This window comes from Erpetoichthys calabaricus, chromosome 14 (genome assembly GCF_900747795.2).
Source record: "Erpetoichthys calabaricus chromosome 14, fErpCal1.3, whole genome shotgun sequence".
NCBI classification, from domain to species: Eukaryota; Metazoa; Chordata; class Cladistia; order Polypteriformes; family Polypteridae; genus Erpetoichthys; species Erpetoichthys calabaricus.
In genome coordinates this window covers 55374137-55387594 of record NC_041407.2, presented here as the reverse complement: position 1 = coordinate 55387594, position 13458 = coordinate 55374137, and the positions used below count along the sequence as shown (strand labels likewise).

Below are 13458 nucleotides of genomic sequence, written 5' to 3'. Positions count from 1 at the left end.
GGAGTGAAAAAATCAGCATTGTTTCCAAGGCCCAAACACTGCCCAACTTGCAATTAACTTTCTATACAACATAAATGGGTTATGTATTATTTTGGTGCTTCATCCTAGAAGATTCAATGCTACGGCTCTTACTAACAGTTGAAATATCCTGATTCCGTCAAACGTTACAGGCGGCTTTAAAGTACTTCGATCAGATGACAGTGGTGCAAAATTCCAGAGTAGAAAACCAGAAAAGAAAGCAGAGAATAGTAAAGAATAGAAATAATTGCAAATCCAAGAAATATCTGAGGTTACAGTACATGCTGTATATAATTTATTATGAGAGGAGCTAAAAAGCAGCTATGAAAAAAGCAAAATTAAAACAGAGGGTTTTTAAGATTATTTAAAATGTTCCACAGTATCAGTCTGCCTTATCTCCATTGGTAAAGTGCTCCAGATTTTAGGTGCCCAACACCAAAGGGCCACCTCACCACTTATTTTATGCTTACCTCTGGAAATGATAAGCAAAACACTATTAGAAGATGCTAAGGTTACTATTGGAAATATACGGGGACATCCACTCCCTAATATAAGAAGGAGCAAGCATTTTCAGAGCTTTATATAGCATTAATAGCATTTTAAAATTGATCCTAAAGGACACATGTAACCAATGTAATGATCCTTTAATAGCCATATGTTAGTCAGTTAGGTTATGTTAAATTGATATATGTATTTTTCTAGTTATGTTAAAATGTTTGCCTATATATTAGTGCCTAGTCAATGGAAGGTTCTATTATAACCCCTGCAAGCTAACTTGTAAATGGAATATTCTGATTATTTCTTGTCATTCTAACTAGAGAGAATGTAGTTTAGTCTGTGGTCTACCTTGCAGTTGGGAAGTAATAGAGGTTAAGCAGTTTCAAACTGTACTGAATGTACTGAACATATTGAATGACCTGAAGTGAAGCCTACATAAGTTCGTAATAGAAAAGTAGCACAACGTTTAAGTATAGAACATAATTAATATTTAACACGAGAATGCTAAGATTGTAACGAAACAGACAAGAAACTGCTTTTCCTTTTTTTGTCATTTATTCTGCATGTGTAATACATTTATTTCTGAATTTTGTGATTTTTTTTTTATAATTTTCACTGAACGTTTTTTAAAACAAACTTTATTGGAATGTAGAATTGCTTTTGTTACAATTTTGATTTATGTTGGATTCTACCTAACCAGCTCAGTAGCTACTTGATTTGGGAACCCAGAAAAGACACAGCAACAGATGCTAAAACAGATGAGATGTGCTCTGATTTTCTTTTCCTGGTTAAGATTCTTGCTGCTACATTCTGAACTAGCTTCAACGGTTTGATGTTGTTCTTAGGTAGTCCTTTTAGGAGTGTAATAAAGTAATTTAGTTAGCTAAAAGTCTATTGCAGGGCTCCTTAAACGAAAAATGCAGTCCTAGTAATATGGTTACTATGCATTTTGAAGTTAACCACAAGATAATGAATTAGGTATTTTTATTTTGAAAGAATGGTGCAAAATTTTTGGCCAACAGTTAATGAATATTTATATCACCATTAATGACATGCATCATCATCACCATTACTACATATTCTACAAAGCTGATGACATTACAGAACAGTATGGTATATAGTCATATATAGTAACTGTAGCTGCATTTTCCCAAAGTTCAGCAGCTGTAACTCAAAAAATGGGATTCAACAAAGGCGCAGAAATGATTCCACAGACAAAATATCTTTGTTTTTTAAGTGTTTAGTTAAGTTTCAAAGTAAAACAGTTCACACAAAAAAGAAAATTAAAATAGCAAAAAAAAAGTAAACATTTATAATAAGAAAAATTCAGTTCTAAGCTTAATCTTGTTACATCTTAAATCGTTACTAATCACTTATAATTTCTGAACCATTTCAAAACGGTCAGAAAACTGTATGCTTATCCCATTTCTAACTTGAAAATGGGCCTTTCAAGTCCCTGTTTGCTGGGACCTGTTCTAATCAAAACTGAACGTATTATCACACTGTTTCTCAGTTATAGCAAGAAGGTTCTATCTCTTACTAACTTATAGGGGGAAAAGACTATACCATTGTCTATGACTATGGAAGAAATTATATTCTATTCAAATTAAGCAAACATTAATATGAGTTTAACTCAAAACTTTAACTTTCTGAAATTGGCTCTTACAGTAACAGATTGAAACTTGTAAGAATTACCTTTCCACCCTTGTGGATTCTTAATTAAATTGATTGTTGGATGCACCAAATGAAACACCCTCAAGGCTGTGCAATGCATCAAAAAATACTTTCAATTGCCCTTGTTTAAAGTTGCTTGAAACTTTCACTTATTGCTCCTCTTGTCATTCCAGATGACTTAAGGTCATTAATGCATGACCTATCGTAAGAATTGAAAATTTATTTTTATACAAACTCAAGATTGCTAATTATAAAATTTAAATAAAAAAATTATTTTTAAAAAGAGTTAATCTATTTAATGGACTTGCATTTAATTAGCACTTCACGGTGGCTTTATTCACGCCAGCCTTTGAAGGTTTCAAGAAGATTAAATAAAAGCCACATAGCTGTTCTAGCAGAAGGCTTTGTTTATTTTGTTTCAGAATGGAAAGTATCTTATAGATCTCTAACATTACCAGAATAATTTATGAGTGGAGTAAACCATTTTTGTACTGTATATAATATAAGCAGATTTGATGTTGCAATAAAAAACAAAAAACAAATATAACATAAATTTGCAGTTGCTCTTTTTAACATTGCTATAGGTCTCTCAGGATGCCATTCGTGTTGGCGAGAATTCAGCATTATTTAATCATACCAAAAAGTACTGTTTTTAAAATCATGAAACCAATTTTGTGGTTAGTTTGTTTTTAAGATTATTTTTCGCTCTTCTCTTTACCACTACAGGCTGCACTTCCTAGTGTTTCACACGGAGGAGGTCCATGATGTTCTGAAGATATGGGATGGTCCACAGGACAGTGGAATTCTTCTGAGAGATTTGAGTGGCTCAGTACTTCCTTCTGATATTCATAGCACATTTAACTCAGTCACCTTGCAGTTCAATACTGACTTTTTCACCAGCAAACAAGGCTTTGCACTGCAGTTTTCAGGTAACACAAAACATTTATCCTTTAAATAATTGAAATGACTGTTTCTTGTCCTGTAAAATCAAGAAGATAATCTTTGAAACACTTTTTATGTAGAGCTCATATCACTTAATTTAAATTGGTCCTCCATCGTTCAAATATTGAAATTATCCTTTAGACTCAAGTTTCGACCGTGTTCTAGTTAAATAAAAAATGCAAAAAAAATCTTTTTTTTTTTTTCAGTATCTACAGCCACCTCCTGCAATGACCCCGGAACACCAATTAATGGTACACGCAGTGGGGACAGCCGGGAGCCAGGTGACTATGTCGTATTCCACTGTGACCCCGGGTATCTGTTACAGGGAGCATCCAAGATCACATGTGTGGAAATTGACAACCGCTTCTTTTGGCAACCTGACCCACCAAATTGTATAGGTAATCATTTTTTTTTTAATTATTTCTTAGGTGCAAAATGTTTCTCAGTGACTACATCCTACACACCTGTCCCTTTGACTTTTTTGTCACCTAATCAAAAGCAGCAATAATACATTTATGTTTATTTGCTTAGCAGATACTTTTATCCAAAGCATCTTATAAAAGAGGTCAACATAATCAAGTAAACATCAGTCTGGGGAACTGTTTGGGGAAACAAGTGTTACAGGACAAAGGTACAATATTGGTCATCACAAGTGAAGAGCTCAGAACAAAATATAAGCAAACTATAAGTCATAGGTTACAAAATCTAGACAGAAATTTGCCAAATGAAAGTTTTCATATGCTTCTTAAACACATTGAGGAACTCATAATTTCCAATGCAGGTGGGCAGCTCATTTGATTAGTCAGGAGCTGAGTCTGGACTGAGATTTGATACCCTGCAGTTGTGGCAGGGCCAGATGCCATTCAACAGCAGACACAAGTGCATAGGATCTCAGAAGTCTCTTCATATATACATATATATTGTCACAATAACGACCATGAAACGTTGAGAAGGTTTGGGGCAGCCACCCGTATAATTGTTCCCGGCTGCAAAACTGATTAAATAAGCAAGACATGCTCATACAACAGAGTCCAAAACAGAACTGATTCTCTTGAGACATGATGGCGGCTTTAAAGACCAGTGAAGGAAGTGATGTCATCAATACCGGAACCGGAAGTGACGTCATTGGCTGCCCCAGAGTCAGGCGGGATTTCCCAAGAATGGTCTGCAAAAGATCGAGAGGGAAACTTAGTGCACTTCGCCACCCCCTGGTCTGGCATGGAATCACATGTATTCAAACCCTTTAGTTGTCTCCTAAACACACATGTGTGGCAATATACAGTATAGATGTAATGTTGGTGCTGACCTATTGACTACTCTGAAGTATTTTAACTTAATACATGCCACTACAGGAAGCCAGTGTAGTGACCAGAACTGAGGAGTGATATGTGGCTGAATTTTGAATTAGCTACAGTGGCACATGCTGGTACTCCTACAGGCAGAAAGTTGTAGTAGTCGAGATGTGACAAGACTAACGCCTGGACTGGGAGTTGTGCTGCATATTGTACAGAGTGGATCTGAAAGACTGAGAGACCATAGCTACATGGTTCCTGAAGGACTCCTGGCCACCGATCACCACCCCAAGACTGTATACCAATTTGGCAGGTACTGGCAATAATTAGCTGAGCTAAGCAGATATTTGGTGCTAAAAATAGAATGTACCAAATTATTTCATGCAGTTTTTAATTACAAAGTCACACTTTCTTTGTACTGGATCAAGTTTCTGGTTTGGTCAGTGGCTGAGTAGAGTTTATATGTCCTCCTATGTCTACACTCAAAACTGGTTCAGTGTAAGAATGGGAATATGTCTGTCCTGTAATTGATCTGTCCATGATTGATTATTGACTTGTATGTGATAATGGGAGAAGAGGCCTTTGCACCCTTAGAATCTGAATTGGATTAAGCAAGTTTAAAAAAAATGAAAGAAAGAAAAGAGAAAGTTTTAACAGATTTATGCAGTAAGATGGCTGAAAACAGAAATGCTGCTAATAATGTAAAAATTGAGCCCAAAGAAAAAAATAAAAACAGGTATTACAATTTAACATTCAACTGCTTAAATGTGAAGAAAATATATGGGTTATGGGTTAATTCGTCTATGTTAACACCATCCACATTCATAAAAAAGACATGTTATACGCATTACAGACATTTCTAATAAATATAAATGCAGTCCTCTTTCATCTCCATAGCAAATGGACTGGCTATGGCACTTCATACTGCATGTTTACAGCCTAACAATAGGAATAGCTATATAATGTTTTTTGATGGATTCACAGATACAGATTCAGCGCACAAGCTAAGGTATAGACTTTGTGTGTGCTGCTGGTGAGAGCTAATTCATTTATTTTTTTTTAGGTACTGGAAACTATACACAGATATATCTGTGTTTCCTCATCTTGTGTAAACTTAGCTGTTTTCAGGTTTGATGCAAGCATTATCAAAACACCACACAACTCCAGCACATGCTGCACACAACTGCTGAAACTTCATGTTTTACCCCACAATACCCTGGAAGGGTACTATGCGGTCGGCACTGTAGCATAGCTCTGCATCTGTCACTCTTCTTTATTCAAAGTTTAAAGCTGTGCTGTTCTATGCATTTGAGCAAAGAAAGATTATTATAATGCAAAAATACATTTGTGGTTTGGTCATTGCTCCGAATATTTAAAGAAATGGAAAAAGTGGTCCTGTGAAGTTAACTTAGTCATTTAGTCACATGATACTGTATGTTTCTATACACAATGATTTCTGCTAATGCATTTTTTAGAAATACCACTGAAAAGAGAATTAGAGTAATCCATTTATAAAGTAATAAAGGAAATGGAAAGAGAGGTAAGGTTAGACTGAAAATGTTATGTAGAATTTCAAATTTAATTTGAACTGCAGTCGAGATGTGAGACTTGCAGCTAAAGCTTCTATCAAGCAAGACCCTAAGGCTGGTCACAGAACAGGACACAAATATTATGTGGAATCTGAGGGCAAAGCAGGGAGCTTAATGGGATTTCTTGGTGATCCCCTAGAACCAGTTCAGTTTTATTGCAGTTCTGTTGTTATTCATGCATTGGTTATCCATAAGGCAGGCAATAAGCTTATCTATCACGTAAGAATATCAAGGAATTTCCAGCACATAGAGAGCTGAATTTGATCACCACACATACACATGTAATAGGTTGCTTAGAACTGGAAAGAAAAGCAGGCTTTAAACAGCCTGGAGAGAAAGGAAGAAGTAATGGACTCTATGAGGCATCCTTTATCAAAATAGCATTGTCATCAAAAGAAACAAACAGCTTAGTTATGATGTGAATGAATCCATTTTATAGATATATTTCTTTTAAATCATTTCTTCTTATTTCTCTTTTGAATGATTATTTTACCATCTTTAAACAGTAAGATTAAGGTTATGAAATGAGGCCAAATGTACAATGTTTGCTAGGCAGTGGTTAGTATATTGCTTTAAATATCTTTCAGTTTCATGCTACATTTTGCCCATGGAGTCTCTATAATGTCACAGAAAACAATTTGCAATTCCATTAATTGTTACTACAGGCCAACCTATCAATATTAGTTTTTGTTTTTTTTCTTTCTTAGTAAAAATTGTTCTCAGGCTCCCAAGAAGACAATGAATACCAGTGGATTGTTGCCAATGTTTCAAGAAATGTCTCTCACGAGCTGTGTCAGAGTGATTAGTGTATTTAAATTTAGTTAATTTGGTCTTGTAAGCATTCAGTGATTAAAGGTATGAGATATGTCTGTCACACCCAAGATGGGATGCCAAAACTATGAAGAGATACAGATTTTCATTTTAAACAAAGTTCATAAGTTGACAAAAAAATAAAAATAAAACTTTACTTTCTCTGTTTTTGTGATTTCTACCTGGAGAAAGACTATTTTTCAAAAACCCAAATGGTCTTGCTATAATAAACAAAATAATACAGTTTATTCTTAACAAAGGGTAATAGAAAATGGATATTTGCATTTATATATACAGATGCAGGACAGTCAACAAACCAGACAAAACAAAAATCTAAGTGTGGTTTTCTTTCTTCCTTTCCCTTATAAAGTGGCCTAAGCATATTAATTCTCCTTTCTGTTTTTTTTGTAAAGAATTGACCAAGGGTAAGTTATGAATGTGTGACTTGTAATGAGAAGTCAAGCAAAATGACACCTTTTATTGGCTAACTAAAAAGATTATAATATGCAAGCTTTTGAGGCAACTTAGGCCCCTTCTTCAGGCATGACATCTTACATCTTGCCTGAAGAAGGAGTTTGAGTTGCCTTGAGAGCTTGCATATTGTAATCTTTTTAGTTTGCCAATAAAAGGTGTCATTTTGCTTGACTTCTCATTACATCCATAATGTCTAACACAATACAATACCCAAGTACTACAGAAAGTGTGACTTTTAAATCTTTGTTTGGTTTTAAGTATATTAATAAATTACATGAATGCATTTTTCTGTTTCTCACTGCCTAAAAGCTGAAAATTTAGCTTTAATACTGATTACTTTTTTAGTTACAGTAATTCAGATATCCTGAAATACATGCAGTGTGCTAATATGTTTGGTAGTTTTAATCTGATTAGGTTACAAACAAGATTGGTTTTAGAACCAAAAATATAAGCAATGATACTTAAAATTCTGTCCTTTTCTTCTTTATCAAATGAGGGAGGCAGTGCTTTGTCTTTTCATCTTTAAGTCTCGTGGAGCGATAATGACTGCTTTCTGTGTTTCTTTGTTTGGGTGCTTTCTCTTTCTGGTTTTTGCTGCACCCTTGATGTGGATGGGTGCACTGGAGCAGCAGTCTGAAGTTTGGCATGTTGATCCTGTCTTGGTTTGAAAAAAATACATTTACTAAGAGTTGGTAATCACATCATTTTTCTTCAACGAAATGAATGTGCTGCTTTTGTGTATAGTCTCTTTTGCTTGCACCCCTCACTGTCCATTAGCAAGGCTGGAGTCAATGTGGCATCCTGATCAGCTCTGTTATGGACTCTGTTCCATTCCAATGCTTAGGGGTAGAGGTGTCACTTAAGAATTTGTTGTGGGCCACACCCTAGGAATTAGAGGGAGTGCTGACCCAGGATGAGTTAATGCTCATCCCTAGAACTGGGATGGGGCTGGGAGTGAGTGATTATACTGAGTTATAAAGCACCTTTTTGTTGAATATTGGTCCACAGGTATGCTCAGAAAGGGTAGGTAAAGTTAAATTACAGCAATCAATCTTTGTAACCAACATTTCTGAATGTCTGTTTTATACTTTGCAAGAGTGTGATTCAACTGCGATTGAGACAACCTTAATAGATAGGTAGATGCAAACTTTGCATATCAAGAAGACCACTTCCTTAGTTCCACATAGAAGCTTATTCTTTGGTTTGCCAAAAAGATTTTCTTAGTTGATGGTGGTTTATGTTACTTGTCAATAATAAAAAAGAAAGCAGTGCCTTGGTAATAGCAGGATGATCACTATGCTAATTTTTCCCCAATAGGTCAGATGCATTGCTATTTTACATTCAGGTTATCAGCAGTTTTTTGTGTCATTTTATGTTTACTGCATAGGTGAGAGTCTGCTTACAGTATTTTATGACTTAGTTGCAGACTCCTGAATCCTGATTTTTTCTTATTTTTAAATAAGAGGAAGTCAGTAGTTGTTACTAAGAAACTGGTTAGTCAAAAAGACATGTACTGTACATTGCTAACTTGCATTACAATTACCTACCATTAGTTAAATGTGGATGGCATAGTGGTGCAGTAATTAGCACTGCTAACACCCAGTTCTGGAGTCTTGACTCTTTGGCTCTGTATTTGTTTATATGTCCTCCATGTGTTTGTGTGTATTTTTTTTCCAGACACTCCAGTTTTCTTCCCAAAGTATGAGTAACTTTAAATTTGTATGCTTTGTAATAAACTGGTTGGCTGGGATTGGCTACAGAAGCCCCCCGTGACCCTGTAGTTAGGATATAGCGGGTTGGATAATGGATGGATGGATGGATGTAATAAACTGGCAGCATGTCATTGATTAGATGCAATGCTGAGCCAATTGCTGGAGATACAGACTCTGCCTCCTTTTGACCCCAACCTAAATGAAGCAGGTCCAAGAATAAATGGTTAAATATGTTCACAGCACAAAATATTAGTACATCTGCTACATTTATAACAACTCAGCTATCAAAGCTAATGTTTTGCTGATGTTTTCATGATAGCAGGAAACTAGAAAGCTGAAAATATTTACTGTCATTAGTAATTATCTGTTTGCTTTTTTGATGTAGCTATTTGTGCCTGTACAATGTAAAATATAAATTTTACTTCTACACTATAAAAATAATTAACAACTGTACCATTTAAATGAGACTGAATTGTATTAATCAAAGTCCTTTAATGGGATGTTCTGCCATTAGTGGACAGATTCTGGCTTTTTAACTGATTACATTTCTTTAAGTTTTACTTCTGTCATTTTTAAGAGAATAGTCAATGTGCTCTTTGAAATAATGTGCTTGAATTATAAAATACTTGAGTGCATCATGTAATCTTATAGTGTTTTGGTCATACATGCTTGCAAGGTTCTAATGATTCTTTGAACTGTAAGAAAACCTTCATTTTATGGTCAATGTGCTATTGAGTATATATCCTTAATGAGTTCTTTAATGTAGAAAGGAAGAGATTTTAAACATCAACAGGGCACTTAACAGACTGGCCAGACATTTTATAGGGACATTTATGAAATAATATGTACAGTATATTATTTTAGAAAATGGGGCAGCATATCTAACTACAGGTTGGAGCAAGTTAGTGCTGTCATTAGATTGATCTTCATATTGTAATTTTTATCTCTTTAATCTGTTTACATTGTTATTTTTGTGATTTGGTTTTATTTTTAAGTAATTTAAAAATATTTACAAAGCCATTTTGGTTTTGGCCATGTTCTGGTGTGGATGTGGCTATGTTTCTAAGGATTTAGTATTTTAATGAATGATATGAAAGGTCAACCTCAGACATTTCTGGGTCATCCCGGATTTGGATAAGGGCAATGATAGTAGTGAGTGCATTTTTTTTTTTAAATTTCTTGGTAAAACGACTATTTTGTTTCGAACTATGACTATGATTTTGGGTTTTGTTTTTGATTTAGTGATCAGATATAATTGAATTTATTGTTACAAACTCAGCCTGTAATTTGACTTGTATTTATTTATTCTCCTGGTCTCTTTTTAATACGTCTACTCTGCAGAACACTAATGAGTTGAAAGTGAGCTGCCTGACAATATAGCTATTTTATTTTACATTACATTGTAGAATTTTGTGATCAGCCATGTGAAAAGCTGCACTTTAGCTTAAAATCTTTATATGTTTTGCAAATGTATCATTTTGTACATCCAATGATAGAACATCATAACGATACAAATTGAACAATTTTTACAGTGTAATAAGAGCAAAACCAAAATTGAAAATTCTCATAAAAATAAATCTAATAGTGAAAGGTTAAGTGTAAAAAAAGGTAATATAAAAAATAAGAAAAAAAAATTAGTTTTTCTGTAAACACTGGCATATTCAATTTGAACTCTTGCTCTTACATTGTATCAAGAAAACAGTACATCCCAGCATACTTTATTTTTCAAGAACATTTGCTTCTACATCAGATCTTATAAATAATGACTTAGGAATTTCTGTGTTAATGGAATGCTGATCTCTACAGGTGTGAAAATTATATTTATTATATAATTTGCAAATATTGTAAGAGAGCTTTTCAAAAATATAGTCGGAATTAGTTCTATAATATATATTATGGATTTCTAAGATGAAACTAAATATATATTCCAGCTCTATCTTCAATATAATAAATAAATATGCTTGGGGTGTGGCATGTCATAATCCAATAGTGCTAGTTCTATTTGTACTTTGCACTTTCGTTAATTTCGACCATCCCTCGATCATTCGACAGCAGTGCAGGACAGTTCACACCATTGAAACCGGTCCCTTGCCAGGCCTGTGAGATGCACTAGTCATGTCTTGTTATAGTTCTTTCTGCTCAAGCCAGATGGGATAATAATAAAATTTTTGCCTGATTTTTGAAGTTGTCACTTCATTGTTAGGCAAACTCCCCCTCTAGGTCTTTTCCATACAAATTCTGTGCTAGCTCTAGAAAGAAGGTAACTGATTAATATGTATAGCTTTACGCAATATACTGTCATTTATTGTTTAAAAAAATCTACAAAATTTTTGTTTAGTTCCTTTTCCTTTTTTTGTACTTGTGGATTATTATTTTCCTCTATTAATCTGGAATGGCATTCAGTGTGTTCTATGCAGAGTTCTTATATACTGCTGAGCACACTTGGTTCATGGAAATTAGTAAACATGTGATTTTGTTGTTGATCATTTCCATTCTAGTTTTAGGTTTTCTAGTATAAGAGAGTGTAAGGTACTACTTAACCATGGCCAATTCTGTTTTACTCCGTTTACTTTTGTTTTGAGAGGAGCTACTTCATCTAAAGTACTGTGTATGTCACAATACAAGTTGTAGTTACTTCTGTGCTGACCTGCAGTGAAAACACAGCTAAGATTAGAGGTTTTCATAATTACAGTAATCCTGAAGGAAATATTATTATTTTGGCGCTACATTTTTCATTTTATCATTATTTGTATTTTTGTAATTTTATTGCATTTGGTATACTGTCTTTAATGATGGACCCCAAATTTCTAGTTGTAGTTAGTTCAGCAATAGAGTGTTAAAAATTCATCTAGCCATTTAAAAACAGCAAATTGATCCTTTAAGCTCTAAATTTATAATTTTTAATGAGTACAAAAACTACACCTCAATGAGTTGCAAAATTATTTTTCATATATCTTAAAAAAAGCCCTTAGCCAATGGTGTAAAATGTGCCAAAGAACTTAATAATTAAATATGAGAAGGAGTAATAATTAATTTGAGTCAGCAGGCAAATCAATATGTACTGACAAAATTAAACTCCACCAGGGAAATCCTCGATGGATTTCATTTACAACCAAAAAAATCAATATGCTTCTGTTGTTGGCTCGTAACAGGGATATGGGCACTGGTCTGTGTCTTTATAGCCTACTGCTTCGTCACTGGTTGTCTGTCTTTTCAAAAGTAGGAGAGAATTATAAAGAACTTATCCCATTTCGCCCACATGCTGTCAAAGCTGCGTGCTCACAGCCGAAAGCAAGGACCTCTACTAATCTTGGCTGCCGAGCAAACTCTTCTTGATAAACAAAGATGAAAGGCCCAGACTATAAACAATACATCTCCAGCCCTTCCTGTGTTGTGATTTTTGATGTCACTCCATGTAAATGTCATTCCAACCCTTATTCACAGTGATCTGCCCAAACATCACCCAGTTTTTTCATTATGAAGAGAAAAGTACCACACAGATCAAAACTACATTGTTTTAAAATGCAATTTTAGACATTAGTATTATTCATATTTTTATGTAGTCTCCCAATGCCGCAAATATCTAAAGTTTTTACATTCCCTGTAATTGATAGCCATTAAACAATCATTTTTATTTTCTAATTTTAGAAATAATTCTTTCTTTTGGAAACTATAATAACGGAAGTAAATTGAGTAGTATCCCACAAAGATACCTCCTTAGATAGCTGCCTCTCATTCTGCAATGGCTTTTGAAGGTTGTCTAATTTAACTTGTAGTGCAAGCTAATTTGCTAATGCATACTGCTGCACGAGTGCCGTCTCCCACGCAGCTTTTCATTCTTTTTTCCTCTCCAGCAAACATACATTCCAATACAAAGTGAACTTCCCAAGTCTCTGTTAACCCCCATCCTTCTTTGCATTAATAAATACTATACATATGCGAATATGTCTGCTGGCTTAATCCTAGCTACAAGGTTTCAAGCAATAATCATATTGCAATGAAAGATAAAAAGCAATGATATTTAGGTTTGTCAGGTTCCTGTTGAGATGGAGGCAATGCTTTGTTCTGATGTCTCCACTCTTCAGGGCCTGCAGAGATGTTTATACTGGCACATGTAGAAGAAGAAGAATGAGTGTGCTTTGTGTTTCTTTTTCCAGATACTTATTTCTCTTGCTTTGGTCATGCATTGTGGTGGATAGCTATACTGTAGTCACAGTCTTTGAGGTTTCACATAATGATCCTTTTTGCTACAATAAAATACATCTGCTGAGAGTTGATGATCAGTCAACTCTTTACTTTAGCAATATAAAAGTTTTGCTTACACTTAGTGTAGCTTCCTCCTACTTTAGCAAGGCTGAACTCCATGCAGCTCCATTATTCAGCTCTTTTATAAAATCCTTCCGCTGTTATGATCTGGCACCAGATTTACCCTTAGAGTTAAGTAGTTCC

The 13458-nt window shown here is 34.6% G+C and overlaps 1 protein-coding gene across 1 annotated transcript in view; it reads left to right on the top strand.

Moving 5' to 3' along the window:
• Nucleotides 1–13458, top strand: part of csmd2 (CUB and Sushi multiple domains 2) — a 991046-nt gene that overhangs the window by 782400 nt on the left and 195188 nt on the right. The window contains exons 26-27 of the mRNA XM_051919055.1: nucleotides 2917–3119; nucleotides 3339–3530. Coding sequence (XP_051775015.1) covers nucleotides 2917–3119; nucleotides 3339–3530 — 395 coding nt within the window. The remainder of the gene's footprint in view (nucleotides 1–2916; nucleotides 3120–3338; nucleotides 3531–13458) is intronic.